This window comes from Prionailurus viverrinus, chromosome A1 (assembly GCF_022837055.1).
Source record: "Prionailurus viverrinus isolate Anna chromosome A1, UM_Priviv_1.0, whole genome shotgun sequence".
NCBI classification, from domain to species: Eukaryota; Metazoa; Chordata; class Mammalia; order Carnivora; family Felidae; genus Prionailurus; species Prionailurus viverrinus.
The window spans coordinates 48552256-48575303 of NC_062561.1; the positions used below are offsets into that span (position 1 = coordinate 48552256).

Genomic DNA, 23048 nt, shown 5'->3' on the forward strand with positions numbered 1-23048 from the left:
ATCCACGGACAGGATGGAACATGCTTATTTGATTTTCATGTTTTTATATTCATTCTTTGCCTAAATGGTGAAGAAACTGATTCAAAAATAATGTCTAAGAAATGAAATAAAAACCTCTCCTGGGGAAGCTCGGAATCAATGGAGAGGCAAGAATCTGGAATTAAGTACAAAAAGGAAAAGGATTGGGAACAGGGATAAAAGATGAGGAGAAGTATGCAAAATATGCTGAATTATTGGAAGTATTAAAAGTATATGTTATATGTTAGATGAGCAAAAGTAAGCTTCAGATTCTACAATGCTTTTTTGACCTCAGGCAAGCCTCCTATGCCATAACTTCATCACACACACACACAGACACACAGACACACACACGATGCCCGGTCTCAGTGTTTGCAGAGTCATGGAGCAGATTCTGTAAAGTACCTTTGGAAACCATCTAATAACATGAGTAAATAAATGGCAAAGAATGCTGGCTTAAACGATTTTGCTACCTCAGCTGGGAAACGGTTTTCATAGTGTGGTTATTTTAATATATTTGAGATGGCAATACTATTCACACAGCCCAATGGGAGTCTGTTACACTTGAAGTTTCCAGCTAGAGGCAGGTGCTGGTGTCTGATTCCTGTTGAGGAGAGTCACTGGACTCCCCTTACTCCACATGTAGCATGTTGCTACCAGGAATTGCCAGGAATGTGTGTGAATGGGTTTCCCTCTTCCACCTGCTTCTTTGAGCTTCACACATTCTAGTCACCACTTTTCCGAGAAATGGTAGTGTAATTGTGGGGCCCTCCTTACACCTCCAGTCTCTTCCCAGAGCTTTCCGCCTTCCACTGGTGGCTCCCAACAGGATTCAGGAGCCAAGGAAGCCAGGGGATGCCAGCTAAGGGACACACAAGGCAGAGGATGGAAGGGGTGGGTGGATCAATACATGGACGGGTGGAGAGGGCGACGGCTGGGGGATGGGTGGGTGTGTGGATGAGTGGATGGTGACAAAGTCAGTAAATCACATGTGGTCTCAATTTCCTAAAATTCCTCTCTCTGTATCCACAATGCCAGTGAGATGAAATGGAATCATGTGGAAATATTTTTTAAACTCTTTACAGTGCTATGTGTACGTCGATTTATTTTATTTTTCTGGTTTACTTATTGGGTTATGTGGGGGACGAGACCGGGGGGAGAAAAGCGTGATCTAAGTGGTGGTTAAAATGCTAACTTTAAGAAAACAGAACAATTTTGTTCAGCTTGTTCTTCAATGTGCTTTGTGGATATTTTAAAACCCGCCAAACTAGACAGTGATTAAGTGGCAACACCGATCATAGAAGAAGGCTAGATCCCTCTGTCATACCATCGTAAACCTCCTTAAGACACAGAAGACTTACTTCACTGGTTGCTAAAGTTCACTAAGACTTAAACCTTTTTCAGCTGAGAGAGGGGATCATTCCACTCAGAAAGGAAGCCAATTTGAGATGGCTGGGTAACAAGCAACACAGCATTCCAGCACGCTCACAACCCCGGAAGCAATCAGTGGCCCCCTCGGGATTTTCACTGAACCCCCCCCCTCCCCCACCCCAGTGAGAAGCCCTGTAACACAGTACCTGTATGTGTCCTTCGGTGAGCCTTCAGGTGAGAACTTTTTGTGTATACTTTGTTGCATCCTTCAAAGTCACATCTGTGGATACGCCGTTTTCTGGAGTCTGGGGATTCAGACCGTCTCTGGCGTCTTGTGCTCTCAATACTAAATGGTGAAATTGAACTGGAAAAAGAAAAACCAGAGTTAAGTGGTGAGAAACACACAGCACTCTGGTTTGTTCTAGTGGCACAAGACCTCCGTCTCATGGTCTATAGCTTCATATAAGCTCGAGGCCCCAGGTCCCCACTTCCCACTGTCACTCGCATGGACATATTTTATTTCTTAATCTCGAAGACAGGCAGCTTGACCTACTGCTGACGAAACGCTCCTCTAGAGAGAAAGCTATGCCAGAACAACAAGACCAAAACAAAAACGGAGTAAAAGCAGTGGTAGGGATCCTTGTTATCAAAAGAAACAATCTGGAACTTCTGAATGACACTCACAGACAATATTTTTGGAAGCCCTGCTATAGACAGACAAAATGAATGCATTTAATAAGTAACACAAGGGTCTGAATTGCACGTGAAAACATATAAAATTGTGTAAAATCACAAGGTACATTTCAAAACAAGTGAGGTCAGGCTGAAAGAAATGACATCAGTACGTCAATAACATGACTCACGACGAGCTATTTCTGTTCACTAACATGCACCTGACATTTAACTTTTCCAGTTGGTGGTTTTTCATGGTGAGGAATAAAGTACATTGTATTTAAAGATTAGCTGTACCACCATTATGAGAAAAAGTTTTAACTATGAAATTTGGCCCTGACTTGCACGTTGTTTAATCTTCATGCCACAGTAGAAAAACAGGATTAGTTTGTAACGTCAGGTAATTGATTAACATGTACTTCTTCAAACCTTAATCTCTTTTGCTTGAGGTAGAAACGAAGAATATGACTAATCGTCTTTAGTTATCCATGGAGTTCTTTACTATTATTATGAAATACAACACAAAAGCAATCATCCGTATTTCTACCACACAAAATTTACCACTGTTAATATTTTCTTCCAGCTTTTTCGTGTCTTGACGCTTTTTAAAATTCATTTTTATTAGTAAATCACCTCTTTTTAAAAAGCTGAATGACTGAGCAAGAGTTCTTTGAAGTGAAGTTGAAGCTTTACCTAAGAAGATCACAGATGAAGACTGACCCCGCCTTTGTCTTCCATCCGCTTCCTCTCTGCGCAAACTTCTGCTACCAGTTTTCTCGGAATTCTTCCAATTCTTCCAAATGATCCTTACCTATACATATCTACAGTCATAGAAATTCATAATGTTGCTTGGTTTTTTAAGAGCCGTGTAAATATCATGTTGTTCACATCATTTTGCAAAGTGCTCTACACTTGCCTTTTCTTCACTCAACATGAAGCATTTGAGATTATCCACGCTGATGCCAACATTGGAGTTTATACTTGTAGTGTTACGTACCACCACGACTCTAGTCTAAGATATCTTCCTTTTATATTTAAAAATTTTTTTTAATTAAAAAAAAATTTTTTTTTACATTCATTTATTTTTGAGAGACAGAGAGAGACACAGCACAAGTGGGGGGAGGGGCAGAGATAGAAGGAGACACAGAATCCGAAGCAGGCTCCAGGCTCCGAGCTGTCAGTACAGAGCTCCATGCGGGGCTCAAGTTCATAAACCGTGAGATCATGACCTGAGCCGAAGTCGGACGCTCAACTGACTGAGCCACCCAGGCACCCCTTCTTTTAATAGTTTAATGTCTCTAAAATCAGTAGCTTCTTACAATTTGATAGCTTGTCATAGTTTAACTGGCATGATTTTTTTGTTAGCGGTACATAAGTAATGGTGCATTTTACAATATGTGGTATTTTAAACTTATTTCAGGGGTTGGTAAGATTTTTCAGTAAATGGTTAGACGGTAAATATTTTGTTTTGACTTTGAGAGCCATACGGCATACATTTAACAAATCAACTCCGCACTTGTAGCATGAAAGTAGCTATAGACAATACATAAACAAGAGAGCATGGCTAATGTTCCAATAAAACTTTATTCACAAAACAGTGGGTTGCACTTGGGTCCAGTGGTTGACACATGACTTAGATGAAATATGGTCCAGTGAATATTTATCCCAGAGTCTTAAAATCTATTTCCTAAGGGATGGACATTTAGATTATTTTTTGAAGTTTATTTAACAGAGAGAGAGAGAGAGAGAGAGAGAGAGAGAGAGAGAATGAGGGGGGAGGGGCAGAGAGAGAGAGGGAGAGAGAGAATCCTAAGCAGTCTCCCCACTGTCAACGCAGAGCCTGATGCAGGGCTCAAACTCATGAACCATGAGATCACGACCTGAGCTGAAATCAAGAATTGGTTGCTTAACCAACTGAGTCACCCAAGAGCCCCCAAATTGTTTCTAGTATTTCCCTGTAACATTGCTCCCCAATGTTTCCTTCTATGGTAATTGCCTTTTAAGTTTTCGATGTATCTTCTCCCTTTTACAAATAACAGATTCAGCAGCCAAAGCTTTCTATTAGTAGCTAAGACAAAATATAAGTGGTGTTTATCTACTTGTGTCTTAAAAAGTTTTATGCAAGATCTTTATTAGTAGAAGAAAGAAAATATGGGGTGGCTTAGCCACTTTTTCCAGCTTTCCCATGAATCAGTGTGGATTTGTGGTTTTCCACACAACCGACTCAGTTGTGGTGACTGGAGCCTATTGTGAAAAGAGTCAAAATAGTGTGACTGGCCTGTCCATGAAAGAACAGCTTCGGTCACTCCTGCCAAGGTACGCTCTGGCATAAGGTGCGATTCTGATGAACAAAATGGTATGTGTGATGACAGGGCAACAGTAATTCATTTCTTGGATATCAGGTCATGAAAATAAATATGGATCTTGGCACCGGGGACCTCAAAAACAGAAACTTCTGTGTTGTGATACATTTGACGTCTTTTAAATCAAGAGAAAATGATATGGTATCTGTTTCCTTCAAATTATAACTTAAAGTTATACTTGCTACACACTCATAAGCACCAGGGTAAATGTACCTATGCATAACCACACACATATATCGTTATGCCCGCAGTTTACTTTAGCTATTTATCTTGCGATGTATTCATGTATGCAGAGAAAGTAAAAAAATAGATCTGAAATTAAAACCAGGTAACTACCAAGCATGTCTTTAAGGGACCAATGGTGTCATGCTGCTCTCCAATCCTGTCAATCATGAACTATGTGGCAGGTGGGTAAAGAAAGCAGAGGCCACAGAATGGCATGATATTACTACACCAAGAGTCCTGAATTTACACCAAAATGAAGACATGTTAGGCGGACGGCCCTAATGCTAAAAACTTCACCCTCTGGTTTTTCCTAATTTAGGAAATGGCCTGTTGTAGTCCATTATGAAGAACCACCCCCTAAAGGTATCTATGCCATGAAAATAAGAAATAATTTTCAGGGCGCCTGGGTGGCTCAGTCGGTTGAGCGACCGACTTCGGCTCAGGTCATGATCTCACAGTTTTCGAATTCGAGCCCCGTGTCGCATGGGGCTCTGTGCTGACAGCTCAGAGTCTGGAGCCTGCTTCAGATTCCGTGTCTCCCCCTCTCTCTGCTCCTCCCCTACTCATGATCTCTGTCTCAGAAATAAATAAACTTTAAAAAAAAATTTTTTTAAATAAAAAAAAAAAAGGAAGAATTTTCTAAAAAGTATGTAGAATCAAGACCTGCACCAGGCTGAGCTGGCTTGGAAACGATATCCAGTGGGGAAAATTTCTCCTGGCTCCCCTTTTCAAATGGCAGAGGCATCCTCCAAAGATGCTGAAGAACCTTTGGCTAGGCTGTGCCTTTCAGAACCACTTGCTGGATCTCTTTGTGGAAAAGTAAGAAGTGGGGCTGGAGTAGACAGGGATCAAAAGAGCAAAATGACTTTAAGAACACAGGAAGACGTGAGGACAGTCCCACTCCATGCAGGACCGCTGCTCTGCTGGGGCTCATGCACAAACCCACAGATGGCAGGCACTGGCGGGGGAAGATAACCAGGGATTGGGGGTTGGGCCAAGCCAAGTTCGTGGCAGGAAATGGGACAGTCAAGGCACTGATGCCAAGCATCTCTAGAGCTCAGGACACTATGAGCATTCAAGAAATGTTTCCTGAATTGAATGAATGAATGAATGAATGAGTGCATTAAGTCAGGTATTCCTAATTTTTAAATTAAAATAATCAATCAATTAATCCTTACTTGGCTAATTAATCCTAACTAGGATTCTTTTATTTCAAGTCTTTGGTTAATGGTCATTCAATTCCTTACTCTTATTCTCATTTCCCTAAACTTCATATTTTTAACACTATTACGAAGTGGCTACTGAATATCAGAAGAGTCTGAGTAACCATTAAAACCGCATGTATGTAGGTGTCTCAGTTCTTTGCTCTAAAGTCAAGAGAATGGCAGCATTCTAAAGCATTCCTTACAATTAAAATTCTCAGTGGAAGCACACTGAGACCGCCAGGAACATGTTGGTGAATGAAATAAAAATCTTCCTTTTGATGCTGGTGAGGATGTATTGAACACGGGAGGGTGAACAGTGACCTTCCTCCTCAGCAGTAGCGTCCTGTCCTGTCCTACTCTGAGGCTCACCAGCAGGGGCATCTGGTAACAGAACAGCTGTACTTAGGCTTTGGGTGTTTCTACTCTGCCCTTTCTACGCTTTCTGAGCGACGTGCCCTTTGTTGAGAAGGCCCTTAAGGTATCCCCAAACACATGCAAATTGGTCCTGTGCTTGGAAAGTTGGTCTTGTTCTCAAGAATGGAAATGCGCAAATACACCGCAGCCTACGCCAGCACAGGATTCTTCCAATAATCCTTAGTAATAAGCTTGGTATGATGAAAATGGTAGAGGTAAAACGGTTGCCAGTGTGTTCCCAGAGACTGTACGAAAGGCATCTGCACAGTTCAAAAGAACAATAACTAAAGGCCCACTCCCTTCCCCAGAAGGTTAGACCATTTGGAGTAGTGAATGAGCGCCTGAGGGGGCCTCACAGGCACTGCGTTGTAGTAATTAGATCTACAGAGAACAAATGAGTGAATCATGACTTCGGTTGCACAACAGTCCCACTTGGAATGGCAAGTTAAATTAGAATTAAACCCAGAGAGGCTCGAAAAGTCACATCCAGGAACAGCTCTATTTAAATAGAAGGCACCGCGTGCCTGCCATGAAAGAAATTAAGGTTAACTGTAATCAGCAGGTAATAAAAGACCATTTGTCACGTGTGACCTTAGTGTGATGAGGTGCCCTTCACTGAAATTGAAGTTTCTATAGGTGTTTGGAAAAAAAAGAAAAAAGAAAAAAAGAAAAGAAAAGAAAGCCAGGACATTCTTTTAAGGCTGAAAAAAGAAAGAGGACACATGCATCCCAAATTTTAAAACAAGAACAGAAAACAGTGGCGTAGAAGGTGCTTTAGCAAGTTCACAGGTTCAGTCTCAATAGACCTCCAAGGAGCATGGCAGTGGGATGACAAGGATAGCTGACTTTTACAGAAGGCTTACCATGCTCCAGGCGCTGCTCTAAAGGCTTTAAGCTTCAGAGCAACTTTGTGAGGTCGATATTATTACTACCCCTCGTTTAAAGGTAAGGAAACGGAGGCATAGAGAAGGCCAAGGCCAAAACAAAGTAGGTGGCCACACTAGGAATTGAACCCAAGTGGGTGACTCTAGAACCCAATCTTAATGATTACCTTCTTCGGACTCGGATAGATACAGGTAACATAAACCAGCCTAGGATAAAATGTGAAAATGCGACAAAATAATCTGTATCAATGAAATTTTCCCTCTAGCCCAATTATAGAAAACAACAGCACATAAAAGCATTCTTAAATTTACTCTGCTGTAATAAGACATATACTTTTCTCTTGAGAATTTTAAGGTAAACAGCTTTATAAATACTGCCAGTAGAGGTATTCACTATAATTACTTACTGTTAATCTACCTAAGAAAATACTTTCCTAAGTTGTTGTGGAAAAAATATTTATTTCCAGGGAGATGTTTTTCGAAGGCTGAGCCTGGCAGTGGTATGTGATTATGTCTCCCTTGACCACCAAGGCCACAGAACTAGTGTTTTCCTTGACATTCCAGTTTATTTACAATTGTACCAAAAATGATTTTGAGTTGGCTGCACTGATAGAGTTACCTTAAGGGAAGGGAGAACATTCAGTTTTAAAAATACATTTTATGCCATTTTCGGAAGTTTATTTTAAAATTATTTTGAATGGGGCATTAAATATTACTTACTGGGATTGTGAATTAGCTTCTGCCACAGAATACAAGAACAAACCACTCCCTTGTTAGTAAATCAAACACTACACTAGGAATGAAATATCGAGGCCATAAGCCAAAAAAGAAGTTGATGAGACTTTCAGTTAACCAGACATTACATAAATCTTAGTAATAGAGCTTCTGTTCACTTGGACAAGCCAGATATTCGCATTTTTTTTTTTTTTGCAGGCTTTCTCTCAGCCACTAGATGGCTCTCAGGAGCAGGAATCTTTGTATCTGTCCTTCCATACTGTAACAGATTCTGTCTAGCTGCTATCAAACCAAATCAGTGTTTTTCTAGGATATTAATTGGGGAAAAGGTGTTATTTAGATACACTCACTATCTATTCCCTAGAAGCTACATCCCAAGGCAGTGCAGATGCACCAGCATGAAGTTCCTCTTTCATTGCTGCCTGCAGATTCCTACGGAAAACTACTTTGATAACAGATTGAAATTGTAAGATTAGTAGTTGCCAACCTTTCCAGAAGCTGTGACTAAGGCATTATACCGCTTCATGTTCAAATCTGGATTCAATAAAAATAAATCCATTTTCACAAAATGTATAAAGCAAGAGTAATACATTTGCTAAAATATGTCAACAAGCTTAATCTTAGCATATACTCAACTAGAACTTGGCACTTTTTTTCATATGAACAGAATATGCCCAAAATGTAGTTCTAATTATTGTTTTATGTTAATAAATAAAGTCTCCTACGAATTACAGATAATAAATTTATGAATGAGGTTTTCTGGGAGGTGGGTTTGTGGATAGACTCAGTATATCATGATTTTTACTTAAATATAACAGCTGTTACTAAGTCTTTTTCATCACTTGCTACACCATTAAAATACTCAAAACTCTTATGGGCTTATATTTCTGCTCTTTTTTTGATTCATCACATTTTAGCAAGTTAAGATCATAAGTTGCAGTAACAAAAGGCTTAAAGATAAAACAGAAAAAAAAGGAACCAGTTAATGGCATTAGCTGTGGTTGGTTTTATCATCAAATTTAGGATGAATTTAGATTACAAGCTGAGAGGGGATTGTTTGTTAACAAAAGAGATCCATTTCACAGGGCAGTATCTATTCAAAATAGCTACTGTGGGGTGGGGTGGGGCGCCTGGGTGGCTCAGTCAGTTAAGCATCTGACCTCAGATCAAGGTCACGATCTCACAGTTCCTAGAGTTCCAGCCAAACGCTGGGCTCTGTGCTGACAGCTCAGAGTCTGGAGACTGCTTCAGATTCTTTGTCTGCTTCTCTCTCTTTCCCTCCCTCACTATCTGTCTCTCTCAAAAATACATAAACGTTAAAAAAAGATTTAAAAAGTTACTTTGGGGAAATGCTGTATGCATTGCAAAGACTTTACCCCATCAAATCAATTCATAATATCGGCTGAAACAAGTGTGGATTTCTGAATTACACTGGACACTGAATAGAAGACACATAATGTACTGAAATATTCCAATGAACTTTCCGCAGAATTTCTTCAGAAAACATCAGGGTTGAAACTCTGTTTTATGCCAGGAGTTGTAGCTTAATGGATCATCTGAATCTTAAACTTACTAGGTATAAAAAGGAGCAATTATTTAAACCTGAAAGCCTTTAAGGCAGGCCCTGTTCTCTCCAGTTGCCATAAGTCCTACTGTTACCTATTGCCTTACAAGGGCAGCGCTTTACATTTATCTTCAGGGTATTGTCCATGAACCCATCTGATTTGGAGATCCTCTAGAATCCTGCTAGGTTAAAAATAAATAAATAAGTTCTACTTACTTCCTTAAAGATAAACTTTAAACTTGTCAAGAGTGCAGATATGGTCTGATGCATGCCTCTCTTGAAGTTGGCCTATCAACAGGTGCCTGGAAGTGTGAAGGGGGTAGGGAGGAGGGAAGGAAGGGAGGGAGGGAAGAAGGAAGGGAGGGAGGGAGGAAGGGAGGGAGGGAGAGAGGGAGTAAGGAATGGAAGGAGGGAGGAAGGGAAGGAGGGAGGGAGGGAGGAAGGGAGGGAGGGGGGACAGGAAGAGGGAGGGAGAGGGAGGGAGGGAGGCAGGAAGGAAGGGAGGGAGGAAGGGAGACTGGGAGGAAGGGATGGGAGAGGGAGGGAGAGAGGGAAGGAGGAATGAAGGAAGGGAGGGAGGAAGGAAGGGAGAGAGGGAGGAAGGGAGGGGAGAGGGAAGGAGGGAGGGAGGGAGGGAGGGAGGGAGGACGGAATGAGAGGAGGGAGGAAGGAAACAAACAAGGAAGGGATAGGAGGTTGGGTAACACAGTCAGGCCTGTGAGGACTTTATTAAATGTGGACACTGGAGTCTCACCCTAACACTGCTCGAGGGCAGAATTTTATATAAAGAAGTTAGTTTTTCTCTATCAGAAGGTCTTATTGTAAGGCAGATTCACTAACAAGATAGCCCTATGGATGTACTCCAGGCAACGGCAGGATATAAAGCTCTGTATTTTAAATATCAAGACATATATAAAATGTTTTGGGGTGTCTGGGTGGCTCAGTCGGTTAAACGTCTGACTCCTGATTTTGGCTCAGGTCATGATCTCACGGTTCATGAGATTTCTTGCTCCATGTTGAGCTCCATGTGCCGATAGTGCAGAGCTTGCTTGGGATTCTCTCTCTCTCTCTCTCTCTCTCTCTCTCTCTCTCTTTCTGCCCCTCCCTGGCTCATGCATGCGTTCTCTCTCTCGCTCTCTCTTAAATAAATAAACTTAAAAAAATAAAACCTGTATAAAATGTTTCAAACATACAGTTCTAATGAGATGGTATAATGTAAATCATAAATAAACTTTTGAAGTGACCACCAAAACAGGCCTCCACCTATTTTATGCTGATCATTAACCAGGTCTATGTTACACTAGAGATTTCTTTTATTAACACTGAAATTATATCAGTTAACTATCTGGTACTTAAGCTTACATAAATTATTGAAGCAGTTTTCATTGCACGTATGGGGATATATAAATAACAAAACCAAGTAGATTTCATTGGTATTCCACTTGAATTTTGTTGGCCAAAAGGGCTGTCTGGTGCCGCAGACAGGCGTTTCTCCTACCATCAAATCAGCATGTATTTGAGGAAAAAAATAAAATCTTCCCAATCACGGAGGGAATATTTTACCTGTTTTGTACTTCCTTTCCTGAAAATTTCACTTAGTTTTTGAATACCCCACCAAATTAATGTTGAAAAAAATAAGAAAATATATTAATGTGACCCACATTCGTATTTGGAAGACATGTAGAAGGTGAGGAAACAGGTTCAGAAAGTTAATGAATTACTATGCCACAGCCACCTAGCTAAATATTGGCAGAGTTGGAACCAGATGCCCAGTTCCTGGCCCCTCAAGCTAGGACTCTTCCATTCTCCAACAAGGTTGTATAAAGAGCTGTGTCATAATTTTTACTTAGTATGAAGGCAAATCTGCTTGGCAACACTGATAGTCATTTTTTTCTTTCATCAAATAGACTAAAAAACTCCCCACCCTATTTACTTTTTTGCTTTGGCTGCCAGGAAACTCAGCCACGATAGCCTAGGATTTGGTGCTTGTTTTCTACTCAAATTACACAACTCCCAAACTAAAACTATACAGTTTTTATCCTATAGAGTAATTTTAAATGTATGTCTCATGAATTACTTTCAGCACTACGTGGAATATTTATGTTAAACAAGGAAAACAAAACAAAAGAGCATTTACTTAAAAATGGAGAAAAACATGTGAAATCTGAATCTGAGTTTTAACACGCAGACCTCTAAATTAAAGTTTTGTATTCTAAGCTCGTATTTTGATCTTTAAGAAAAAAAGAGAAAACGAGACTATTTTTTGTTGCTGTTCCTTCAGAAAAAGCATAGACTGTAACCTGATAATCTAAATATGAATCATAAATTATAATTTATTAGTGATGGTATTTTAGACATTTAATCTCTTTGATTTTCAGATTCCCAAAATTCAAATGTGGAGCCATCAGAACGATTTGCCAAGAGTAATGTAAACCTGACTCAATGTCAATATATCTTTAACACTTCTTAACTTCAGGCTCTTCCTTATTCTTCCTTTTCTGGTTAATAACTTTAAGATATAATTCACACATGGGGAGGAGGATGGGGGGATGAGCTAAATGGGTGGTGGGCATGAAGGAAGGCACTTGTTGGGATGAGCACTGGGTGTTATATGTAAGTGATGAATCACTAAATTCTACTCCTGAAACCCATACTACACTATATGTTAACTAACATGAATTAAAAAGAAAAAAGATGTAATTCACATATGATAAAATTCAACCTATAAAATGTACGATTCAGCAGCATTCATTATATTCACAATGTTATGGAACCACAACCTCTGTCTAGTTCCAGAATATTCTCATCACCCGGAAAGGAAATTCTATATAATGCACCTCCCCCACCGAGTCTCAGGGGACAACTCAACTACTTTCATCTCCATAGATTTGCCTATTCTGCACATTTAGGAGGAACAGAATCATACAAAATGGGTCCTTTTGTGCCTGGCTTCTTTCCTAAATTTAGCATCAAGTTTTCAAGGTTCACCCATATTGTAGCATACATCAACACTTCATTCTTTTTTACAACTGAATCATATTCCATTATAGAGATATGGCACACTCTCTTACCTGTTCATTAGCTGATGAACTTTTCAGCTATTATGACTAATGCTGCTATGAACATTTGTATACGTTTTTGGTGGACATGTTTTATATTCTCTTAGGTATATATCTAGGAGAATTAACAGTGCTAGATTATATGGTAAGTCTACGTTTAATACTGAGGATTTTTCAAACTGTTTTTTCAAAGTGACTACACCATTTTGTAATTTGACCAGCAATGGAAGTTATAATCCCTCATCATCCTCATCAAACATTGTGTCTGTTGTCTTCATTTTAGCCATCCCAATGTGTGTATCTCATCATGGTTTTGCTTTGCAATTTCCCTAATGGCTAACGAAGTGGAGCATCTTTTCATGTGCTCAGAGACCGTTTGTAGATCTTCTTTGGAGAAATGTCTATTCAAATATGTTGCCTATTTTAAATGTGGGCTGCCTTTGTATCGCTGAGTTGTGGGATTTCTATTTATTCTAGGATACAAGACTCTTCTCAGATACATGCTTTGCAAATATTTTCTCCCAAATCTGTGGCCTGCCTTTTCACTTTCTTGTGTCCTTAAAGCATAACAGTTTTAAATTTTGATTAAGTCCAATTTAATATTTCCTTAGCCATTATGTGTGTTTGCTATTATATCTAAGAAGGCTTTAACTAACTTAAAAGGTCTTGAAGATTTACTCTTCTGTTTTCATCTAAAAGCATTATAGATTTAGCTCTTACAGTTAGATCTATGATCATTTTGGGCTAATTTTTGTGTATGGAGTCTAATTTCATTCTCTCCATATGGTTATACAGCGGCCCCAGCATTATTTGCTGAAAAGATTTTTCTTCATTGGATTGTCTTGGCACCCTTGTGAAAATCAACCAACCATAAATGAAAAGGTTTATTTCTCAACTCTTGCTTCTGCCCCATTCATTTCTATGTGTACACTTTAACCCTGGTACCACACTGTCTAGGTTTTATAGCTTTGAGGTAAATTTTGAAATTGGACATTGTTAGTCTTCTAAATTTTTTCTTTTTTTCAAGACTTTTTCCAAGATTATTTTCAAATGAATTGCAAGGTCAGTTTGTCAATTTCTGCAAAATAAAATGCAGTTAAAATTTAAGTAGGGGTTTCATTGAATTTATTTACCATTTTGTGGAATGCTGCTATCTTACCAACATTAAGTCTTTCAATCCATGAACATGGGACATCTTTCCATTTAAGATTTAATTTTTTTAAATGATGCTTCATAGTTTTCATGTTCCAAGATGTTCAGTGTTAAAGACATTCCTTTCCATTCTTAGTTTGCTGAGTGTTTTTATCATTGAAAGGATGCTAGAATTGTCAAATGCCTTTTCTGTACCTCTTGAGATAATCACGTGGTCTTGCCTTTTAGTCTATTAATATAACGTATTATACTGATTGACAGTCCTGTGTCAAACCAGCCTCCTTCCTGGGTTAAATCTCATTGGTCATGGCATATAATTATTTTTATATGTTGCTAGATTCAGTTTGCTTGTATTTTGTTATGGGCTCTTGAGTTGATATTCGCAAGGGATTTTGTTGTGTAGTTTTCTTGTGATGTCTTTATCTGGTTTTGGTATCAGAGTAATGTTGTCCTCATTGAAGAAGTTGGGAAGAGAATGTTCTGTGCCACTTCTTGACCTTGGGTTTCATGATACCATATTTACACCAAGAACCATTCCTTACTATGTTGACTATTCCTATTTGCTAATACCCTTTCTCTTCAGCCTCAGTTTTGCTGTTAGCCTGCTTCTATGGAGCTGATGTTTCTGACATTTCTAAGCTATTGGCCCTACTCTCACCTAGAAGTTCTCATATGCAACTAAAGTCTTGGGGTCACCAAATGCACAATCCTGGCCTATCCCTATTCCCCTAAGAAGGAGGATTAGATTAACAAAACAAAACAAAACAAAACAAAACAAAACAAAACGCTTTGCCAGCTTTAGAGCATCATGCAAATATTACTTTCCCAATTTCACTTTTCTCCATTATTGGTATAGCACTATCTATGGTTCCCAGGATCAAAGTATTGTTCGTTATTACTGGTAGTCTCTTAATGTGTATGGTATTGTTTTAGTAAACTTGCTGTGTGTTGTAAAATACTACAGGTGGCATAATAACGGCTTATATATTGTCATATGTAAACTTAGAAGATCATCACAGAAAGGTAGGCAGGATCAACATGGGCAGTCTGACAGCTGACAAACAGCAGAGAAAAGCAGCTCAGGACAGTTAAATGCCTGGGAAATAATAAGAGTAGTAGTCTATGCCTCTTTCTACATCACATCTTTCCTACAGAAAGATGAAGAACATTTAATATATCATGATGGAAATACTAAATCTCTTGCATATATTTATTGATGATTAAATATCATTTGTACTGTTGACATTTTTTAACCAGGTTTTCCCTGCGGAGAAAATCAGTAAGATAAGAGAGTTTAAATTAGTAGCAGTCTGTCATATACATATTTTTCATCTTAACTCTATTGATTCAATAAAATAAAACAACAGGGGCACCTGGCTGGCTCAGTCGGAAGAGCATATGGCTCTTGATGTCAGGGCTGCAAGTTCAAGCCCCACGTTGGTGCAAAGATTACTCAAATAAATAAAACTTTTAAAAAATTACAAGAAATAAAACAACAAATATTTTCTGTGAGTTCACCATAGCAAAGCAAGTGGGCATCCTCAAAAAGTTTATAATCTGGTGAGGTATAGGATTTGAATATTTATCTCCCTCAGGTAGGTGAAAAAAGACTCAAACCTTTGCCAATTCCATGGCGTATGGAAATATAGCCCCCAACCAGTCAAGATGTATGTGGATTTCTGGGAGGTGTATGTTCTCAGGGCCTCCTAGATCTCTAGCATCAATCCTGATGCTAAAACCAGCACCACCTTCAATTTTCACATCAAGAACAACCACATAAACTCATCTGAGGGTTTAGTAGCCCTTTTTACTATAGGCTCCTAGAGTTTGGCGCTCTTTTTCTAGTGTTCTCAGCATTGGTAAAATGCCTTGGGCTACCTCTGTGGTGCTCACTGGTCCCATCCGGCTTCAGGCAATCCCTCATTTTACTGGCAGTTTCTCTATCCTTCCTCTCTTCTCTGGTTTCTGCTCCTATCCCTAGCTCATCTTTATTCAGAAGAAAAACAGTAAATTCCTTCCCTTTGTGCATGCAGAGTGGCTTGCCCCTACTTGAAGCCTTGTGGTTCCAGTTACATACAAGTCTTTGGCTGGGAGGTGAGAACAGGGTTTATAGCTTAAAGTCCACCTCCAAGCATTCCTAAGGACACATTTTCCATACCGAGAGAGTTTTGTTCTGGAGGAACTTGGTGCCAGCTGTTAAGATAATAAAAATTTCTTCAACTTATTATATATGCAAATCATAATTACACAAGGCATAAACATGATTTGTGATAAAGAAAAGGATAATAAAGTACTATGGGATTAAAGGGAGAGAGTGTTTCATTCTGGTTGAGATCAGGACAAACTTAACGGAGGATACCAACAAGTAGGTCTTGAAGAATACTGACAAGCTGCCATGTGCGTGGTGAAGAGAAAGCAGAAGAGATGAGAACAGAAAAGATGAGGACAGTGGTCCAGATACCATCGACTTTGTTCCCTATGGAGAACTACATTTTGTAGGTCCTAGAAAAAATCAGGATTTTTTTTTTTTTGAGGAAAATCTTGGCTTATGAAAGTAAAATTTATTGGTGAGGAAGTGATTAAAGTCAAGGCCCTTATCAATTAGAGAGCCATTAACTGCTATGACCTAAGAAGCAGATTCTCCCTGAGCCAAACTAGTGTCTTTAAATCTGAACACAAGAGGACCAATTCCAAGGCATTTCAGGAGTAGATCTGTCAGTTCTTGGTGACCGGTTAGAAAATGGTGGATAAAGGAAAGAGGAATGACAGGTGAGCCCAATGCCTGAGCCTGGGTGACCAGGATAAGAGCAATGTCATTAGCTAACCTAGAGTCCACAGGAGAGTGGCAAGATAGGAAAAGCTAATGATTCAAATTAATGCACATATAAACAATAGATACATGTTTCAAAGACAACAGAGTGGCACTTTCTTTTCACTTGCTAGGCAAGTAATAAATTAAAAGGGGAGTAGAAACTAGGTAATAAAGAAGTATTTTCAAGGATAACTTGAATGGATTTCATAAAAGAAAGCTCATAAAACAAATTTAATGGTAATGGAATTTCATTAAGTGCTGTCCAATCTGTAATTGTAAAGGCCAGGTACTTTGCAGAGAAAATTAGACGAAAAATGCATAGTTTTTGTTTATTCAGTCAATTAACATTCATTAAATTTGTTTGGGGATATTACTAAGTTTATAGTTGGCAGTTTATATACTTGATGACCTAGGTGATTGCTTTTCTGATTGGTTTTAATTATAGGAGTTTGTTTTCCTGGACCTCAGAGAGATCCACTTAAGTGGAAGGGGGCACAAGGATGAAAGAAACACATTTGGAAGCTCTTGCTATTGCCTTAGGCAGCTTGCTGGGTGTTTTGCATGGAAGAATAGCTTGAAACAGTGGATGGACTGAAAGACAAGAGTTCAGAACTACCAGGGTAAGAATCTTGCTGTTGAAATTTTAGCTTTGTCTTAGAAAAACTTGGTAGCTTCCCTAAACTTTGCCTTTTTTAAAAAAAAAAAAATTTTAACAAGACAGTAATACCTACCTGCAGGGTTATAAGAAAGATTAGGGTTATGAAAATAAAACCCTGTATACAAACAGGGGGATATTCAGGACAACAGAAGTTACTGTTGTTTCACTTTGTGCTAACCTCGATTATTAGCCCCATTTTACAGATGAGGACTCTGGGATTCAGTCAAGTTAAGTAACTCACCAGAGAGCACAAGGGTTAAGAGGTGGGGGCCGACTTTTTTTTTTTTTTTTTTTTTAGTAATTGCTATTCCAGTCATCTAAAAACACTTCCTGGCAGAGGGGATGTTCGACAGAAATTTGCTGAATATTAATGAGAAGTATCTTGTATCTATGTTTCTCCCTTTCTTTTGATCTCTGAATCCTGGAGGGTCGCTAAGCTCAGTCTTCTGGCCACTTCTCTTTTCTGCTTCAACTCTTTCTCCGGCTGATCGTGTTCACTTCTACGTCTTGTACAGTGTGCTTTACATACCGTCTTTTTGCATGCTACCCATTTTTATTTCTATAGCCCCTCTTCCCTGAGCTCCAGACTCATGTATCTTTTTGACCTTCCACTTGTGTGTCCATCAGACATCTCGAACATGGTGAAAGCTGAACACATGACATTCTCCCCCACACTCCCTCCTCTCCCAGTTTTCTCTATCAGAGGAAATGACCACTATTCTCCTGGTGGCTCATTATCTCCCATCTGCAATCTGCCAACAGGACTGAACGGCTCAACTTTCCAAACGTATCCAGACTTCGATACTTCTCACTAGCTTCACCACCACACTCCTCTCTTATCTGGCTTCCTGCTGTAGCATCTAATCAGAATCCTTTGTCCTTCCATACCCTTTCCCCTTTCCCCACACTTTTTTTTTTTTTATGGTAAATATATGTAGCATAGAATTTACCCCTTTAATAATTTTTAAGTGTGCATTTCAGTAGCATTCGGTATATTCACATTAACACAAGCCAGAAAAAGAGGAGTTAAAGTACTAGGGGAGTAATGGAAGGGAGTATTTCATTCTGGTTGAGATCAGGGAAGCTTAATGGAGGATACCAACAAGTGGGTGTTGCAGAATACAGACAAGCAGCCACGTGAGAGGCGAAGAGAAAGCAGAAGAGAAGAGAACAGAATGACCAGGCCCAGATACCAACTGTGAGGGTTCTCTTCTATAGAATTGCATTTTGTAGGTCCTAGAATATCAGGATTTCTGTTGTGTTGTTTTGTTTTAGGAGGAGAATTTTGGCTTGTGAAGGTAGAATTCATTGCAAAGGAAGTGATTAACGTCAGTCATCACCCTCAGTGTTACCCAGGTGTGGCCTTAAGCATGATCTCCTCCCTCCTTCCCAAAGCCATCCTGAATGTCACACTAAGCATGCATTCATTAAGTCTGCTGGCCTCCATTCATTCTAGATTGTCACCCTTCAGCCCTATTATTAACTGAAATTCCTTAGTTGTCCCTAACATTCTCCCTGGTTCCTTCATTCAAAGACCTATCTTCCAGTCATTAAAACCTATATAATGTAACTCTTTTATAGGGAAAATGGGTGTGCAGTTTGAGAACTGTTTCATGGACTAGTGACATTAATTAAGGATATTGTTTCCAGAAAGCCCAGAGTTTCTGTGAATTATAATCTATTCCTCCTAACTTAGAGAGTTAATTATCAATATAATAAATATTTGATTCTACCAGCTGCCAAAATAAACTGTAGTACTTTACGACTATCTGGCTCCAAGAGAAAATAAAATGATTTAAAAAATTTAAAAAATCAGTGTTTTATGATCTTCTCCATTATCTCATAATTTCCACACATTTATATCAGGTGATGTTTCTACATGTTGAAGATCATATTGTCAAGCAGGCACTTGTATTACCAAGCATTTGTGGTGCTTCTGTTATAGATAGCATGGCTTCTGTAGAATAACACTGAGGATGACTGTTAGATAGGTTGATGGCACGAACGATTAATGGGGTCTGCTGTCATCAACTGTTCAAACGTGCCTGATAATAGTCATCAGTGCAGGTTTCAGGTTCATTCACAAAGCAGTTAAGGCAGAAAAATGAAGTATTAATGCTTGTTATGAAAAAAGAGTGACCCAAACAGAAGTGCTTCCCGGTAGAAAATTACAGACGAATAGATATACTCTAGTATATACCACAGTTTCTAGCTTTCATTACAAAAAAAACTTAGAGCAATAAATGCAACATTTTGTTTGATTAGTAAATCTCTTTATTATATACTAAATTCTAAAAATAAATTGATGCTTTAATAAAAAGGTTATGTACCACTGATTTCTGAGATTTCTTCCCCAGTTTTCCTTCCAATCAATACAATATATTTCTTTTTCTTTTGTCTTCTATCTAGACTACCTGAAAGCAACTTCTGAGACCCTTCAAGAAGCTGATGTGTTCATAAACCTAATAAATCACTCTTAATGTATTCAATGTATTCAGTGTATCTATTACTGGCAATGAAGGATTAAGTATGAGTTATCAGAAAACATCTGTGAATCAGATATAAAGTTCATACTAATTACCACTTTAATTTTTCTTGTTTATTGGGTAATTAAAACATACTTTAATGTAGAACAGCAAGACTTTGACTTTTTCTAATTTTGTCCATGAATATTATGCATTTGTGAAAATAAATGAAACTGTCTCAGTTAGCTTTATCTGAAACCCATTTTTCTTTTTCACAGCAAGAAGATTAGTTAAAGAATATGTATCAGTGGGAACTAATTAAGCATCTTCTTTGGAAAAATTTCTGTATGAATTTGAAGATGACTGAATTGGCCAAATGTACCTTGGCATTAATATATGAGTATAAACCAAGGATACCAAAATATCTGAAAATTACACTTCGGTGGATGTGGGGAATAACTTAATTGTTACAATCAATCAAAACTATTTAACTTTTCTTTTTTCCCACACTGGGTGTGGAGCCCAATGCAGGGCTTGAATTCACGACCCTGGGCTGAGATCAAGAGTCAGACACTTGATCATCTGAGCCACCCAGGCACCCTAAGATTATTTAACTTTCTTAAGTCCACTTCACTCAGCACACATTTTTAAATGCTCACTCTATATGTTTTTCCGTGTGTGTGTGTGTGTGTGTGTGTGTGTGTGTAAAATGGGCAAATAGAAAAAGATACTGTCTCTGATTTTTAGAATTTAAAATCTGGGTGTTGTTTCTGATTGGGAAACAACAGCGGTAACAAAAGTAATCCAAAGACCGAGTGTGAGCAATTACGGGGTGATTCAGACAAAATCTATGAGTGCCGAGAGATAGAAGAATTCAGATCACCCTGAAAGGACGCATAGTTGACAAGCCATAGAGGACCAAGACCATGATGAACTCAGTCACGATGGTTTTCATGCAGCTGCCAATTATGATGCTTACCAGTTTTTAACTCTGGAGGCTGGTCATCTGTTACAAGAGAAGGAGGTTTGTAGTTAAATGCTTGGGGCTGTAGTCACATCACCTGGCCCCACACATCTAACTGTGCAGCTCTGGACAAGTACCTGAAGGCCTCAATACCTCACTTTCCTTTCTATAAAACGGGACAAATGATGTACTTGCCTTACAGGACTGTTGGAAGCATTAAATGAGCTAATACATGTAAAGCATTTAAGATAGTTCCTGCTACTTGCCTAGTCTTTGCTAGTTGGCTGGCCCCAGTAAATCTTCCCTCACTCTCAATTTTTGGCTGGGAATATACTAAATATTATTATTTACCTCAAGGGAAATTGTGCAAGTGCTCAAATACAATTCAGTTAAAAGGATGTAGGTCAATATAGTCAACAATACTGTATTATAAACTTCAAAGGTGCTAAGAGACTAGACCTTAATTGTTTTCACCACAAAAAAAAGAAATGGTAATTATATGACATGATAGAGGTATTAGCTAATGCGAAGATGGCAATCATATTGCAATACATTAATGTATCACACCAACACACTGTATACATCAATTAAATCTCAATAAAAAATAATGAAATGTATGTCATACAGCCCATAGAGGATATAAAAGTGAAAGCACAAAGTCAGGAAAAATTTAAGGAGCTTTATATTTCTAAAAAGGTTACACGTGCTTGGGAGCAACGGTTGGGAGAATAAACACGCCACCTATGCCTCTTTTCTCATTATTGTTATCTGATATTCTCCAGAGACTCTTTGGCACCACTGTAGACTGTTAATTTCTGAATCATTATTACATTTACATAGAGATGATGATACATAATCAGAAAACATTTTAAAGTAGCTTTGCCAATGATAAAAACATTTGTAAATTTATCTGGGGTTGGCACCTTCTTGGATCATTTTGTTTTTTAAACAAGCTAAATTTCAGGGTCAAATAATACTTTTTTCCTTTTAGCAGAAACACATTACCTTCTGAGGCGGGTAAAAATAGCTACGATGCACAGGAATGGACAGTCCAGAGCTGGTCTGGTGAGCTACAGGGGCCCAGCACTTCTAGAATTATGCAATTTGGTAGGCTGCGTGACCATGAACCTGTGGCCTGTGCGCATGCTCTCAAAGTAACAAAACTTTCCTACCTTTGAGAGTTGCAAGGCACACCTGTTTCAGCCTTAGCACGGAAGATGATTTCAAACTCATCGTGTCATGCACCCTCTAGTTCTATTAAGTGAGTTCAATTCCTGATTTACTGTTTCAAAGCAACCAGTTGGACTTTCTTTGCCAAATGTTCTTTTGTCTCAAGGAGCAGGAGTTAGAGAAAGCATTCTTGAAACACCCTCTATGAGTCCTGAGGGGAAAGCATTTTGTGCTCTAGCATATGTCTGAGTGTGAGAGCCTCTGTAGCATATCCGTGTGTGGGCAGACTTTTAGGAAAATGCAGGAAAAACAGCAGAGCAATCTGCTCTGACAGACAGTACAACTTATGTACGAAATCCTCCCCAGTGCTAATGCGATTTACACATCCGTGAGACAGGCCTAAAAATTCCAGGAGCAAAGGCAAAACATAAGGCATAAAATGGGACACAGTCTCAAGTGTTAACAACATTTTTACATATCTCATTTGTTTTCAAGTTTATAATAACTCCTTCCATTGCCACAGCATCTTTCCTCTGAGAAGTTAAACTTCCTCTAAAGATGTTTTACTTGTTTGTAATGTTCCAATTCATCCTGACAATGCTTCCTCGGAACAGAGAGAAGCTTATAGGAGAGAAAACCCAAAGTGCAATTAGCAGCCTGCAAGGCTGGCCCTCAGATGCGTTGTACCATCAATGCTCCGAAGACCCACAAAAGCTCTGGGTTGGTCAGATAGAACTCCGGTTTCACAGCCTTAAGCCCCAGTTTCCTTGCAGGACAAGAACCTTGCTTTCAGATTTACAAAGAATAACAGTAAAGACTTCTCACAGCAGCCCACTGGATCACAGTTATTCTTATGATTCTTAGGTCGACAACACATTCCCTCTTAACTCCATGGCAGCTCTCTTAAGCCGTATACTGTGGAACTTTCAGAGCCTCAGGGTTATTATTTTGGATTATTTCAATTTCAAGTACGTAAGGCTAATAAAACAAGACTATAACTCTCATCTTTGACCTCCAATTATAAATTTCATTCATTTATCAATAGCTTCATTACTCTCAGTGTAAAACAATAAATTAGACTTTAAAATAATAAATTTTATTTTAAAACAATAAATTAGAAATCTAAATTTATTTTTTGGAAAGTAAATTTATACTAACAAAGCACCACTCTGATCTCTTTAAGTATTCCTAAGTAAGGTTTAGATTTAAAGAAAAAAAATTTTAATGTTTATTTACTTTTGAGAGAGAGAGACAGAGACAGAGTGGGAGCAGGGGAGGGGCAGAGAGAGAGGGAGACACAGAATCTGAAGCAGGCTC

General features: G+C 38.8%; 1 protein-coding gene across 8 annotated transcripts in view; it reads right to left on the reverse strand.

Annotated features, from left to right (window-relative positions):
* The window catches only part of KLF12 (KLF transcription factor 12), a 442889-nt gene that overhangs the window by 25947 nt on the left and 393894 nt on the right, over positions 1–23048 (reverse strand). For all 8 annotated transcript variants that reach the window (XM_047859514.1, XM_047859507.1, XM_047859563.1 and 5 more), the window contains one exon: positions 1596–1753. In XM_047859514.1, coding sequence (XP_047715470.1) covers positions 1596–1753 — 158 coding nt within the window. The remainder of the gene's footprint in view (positions 1–1595; positions 1754–23048) is intronic.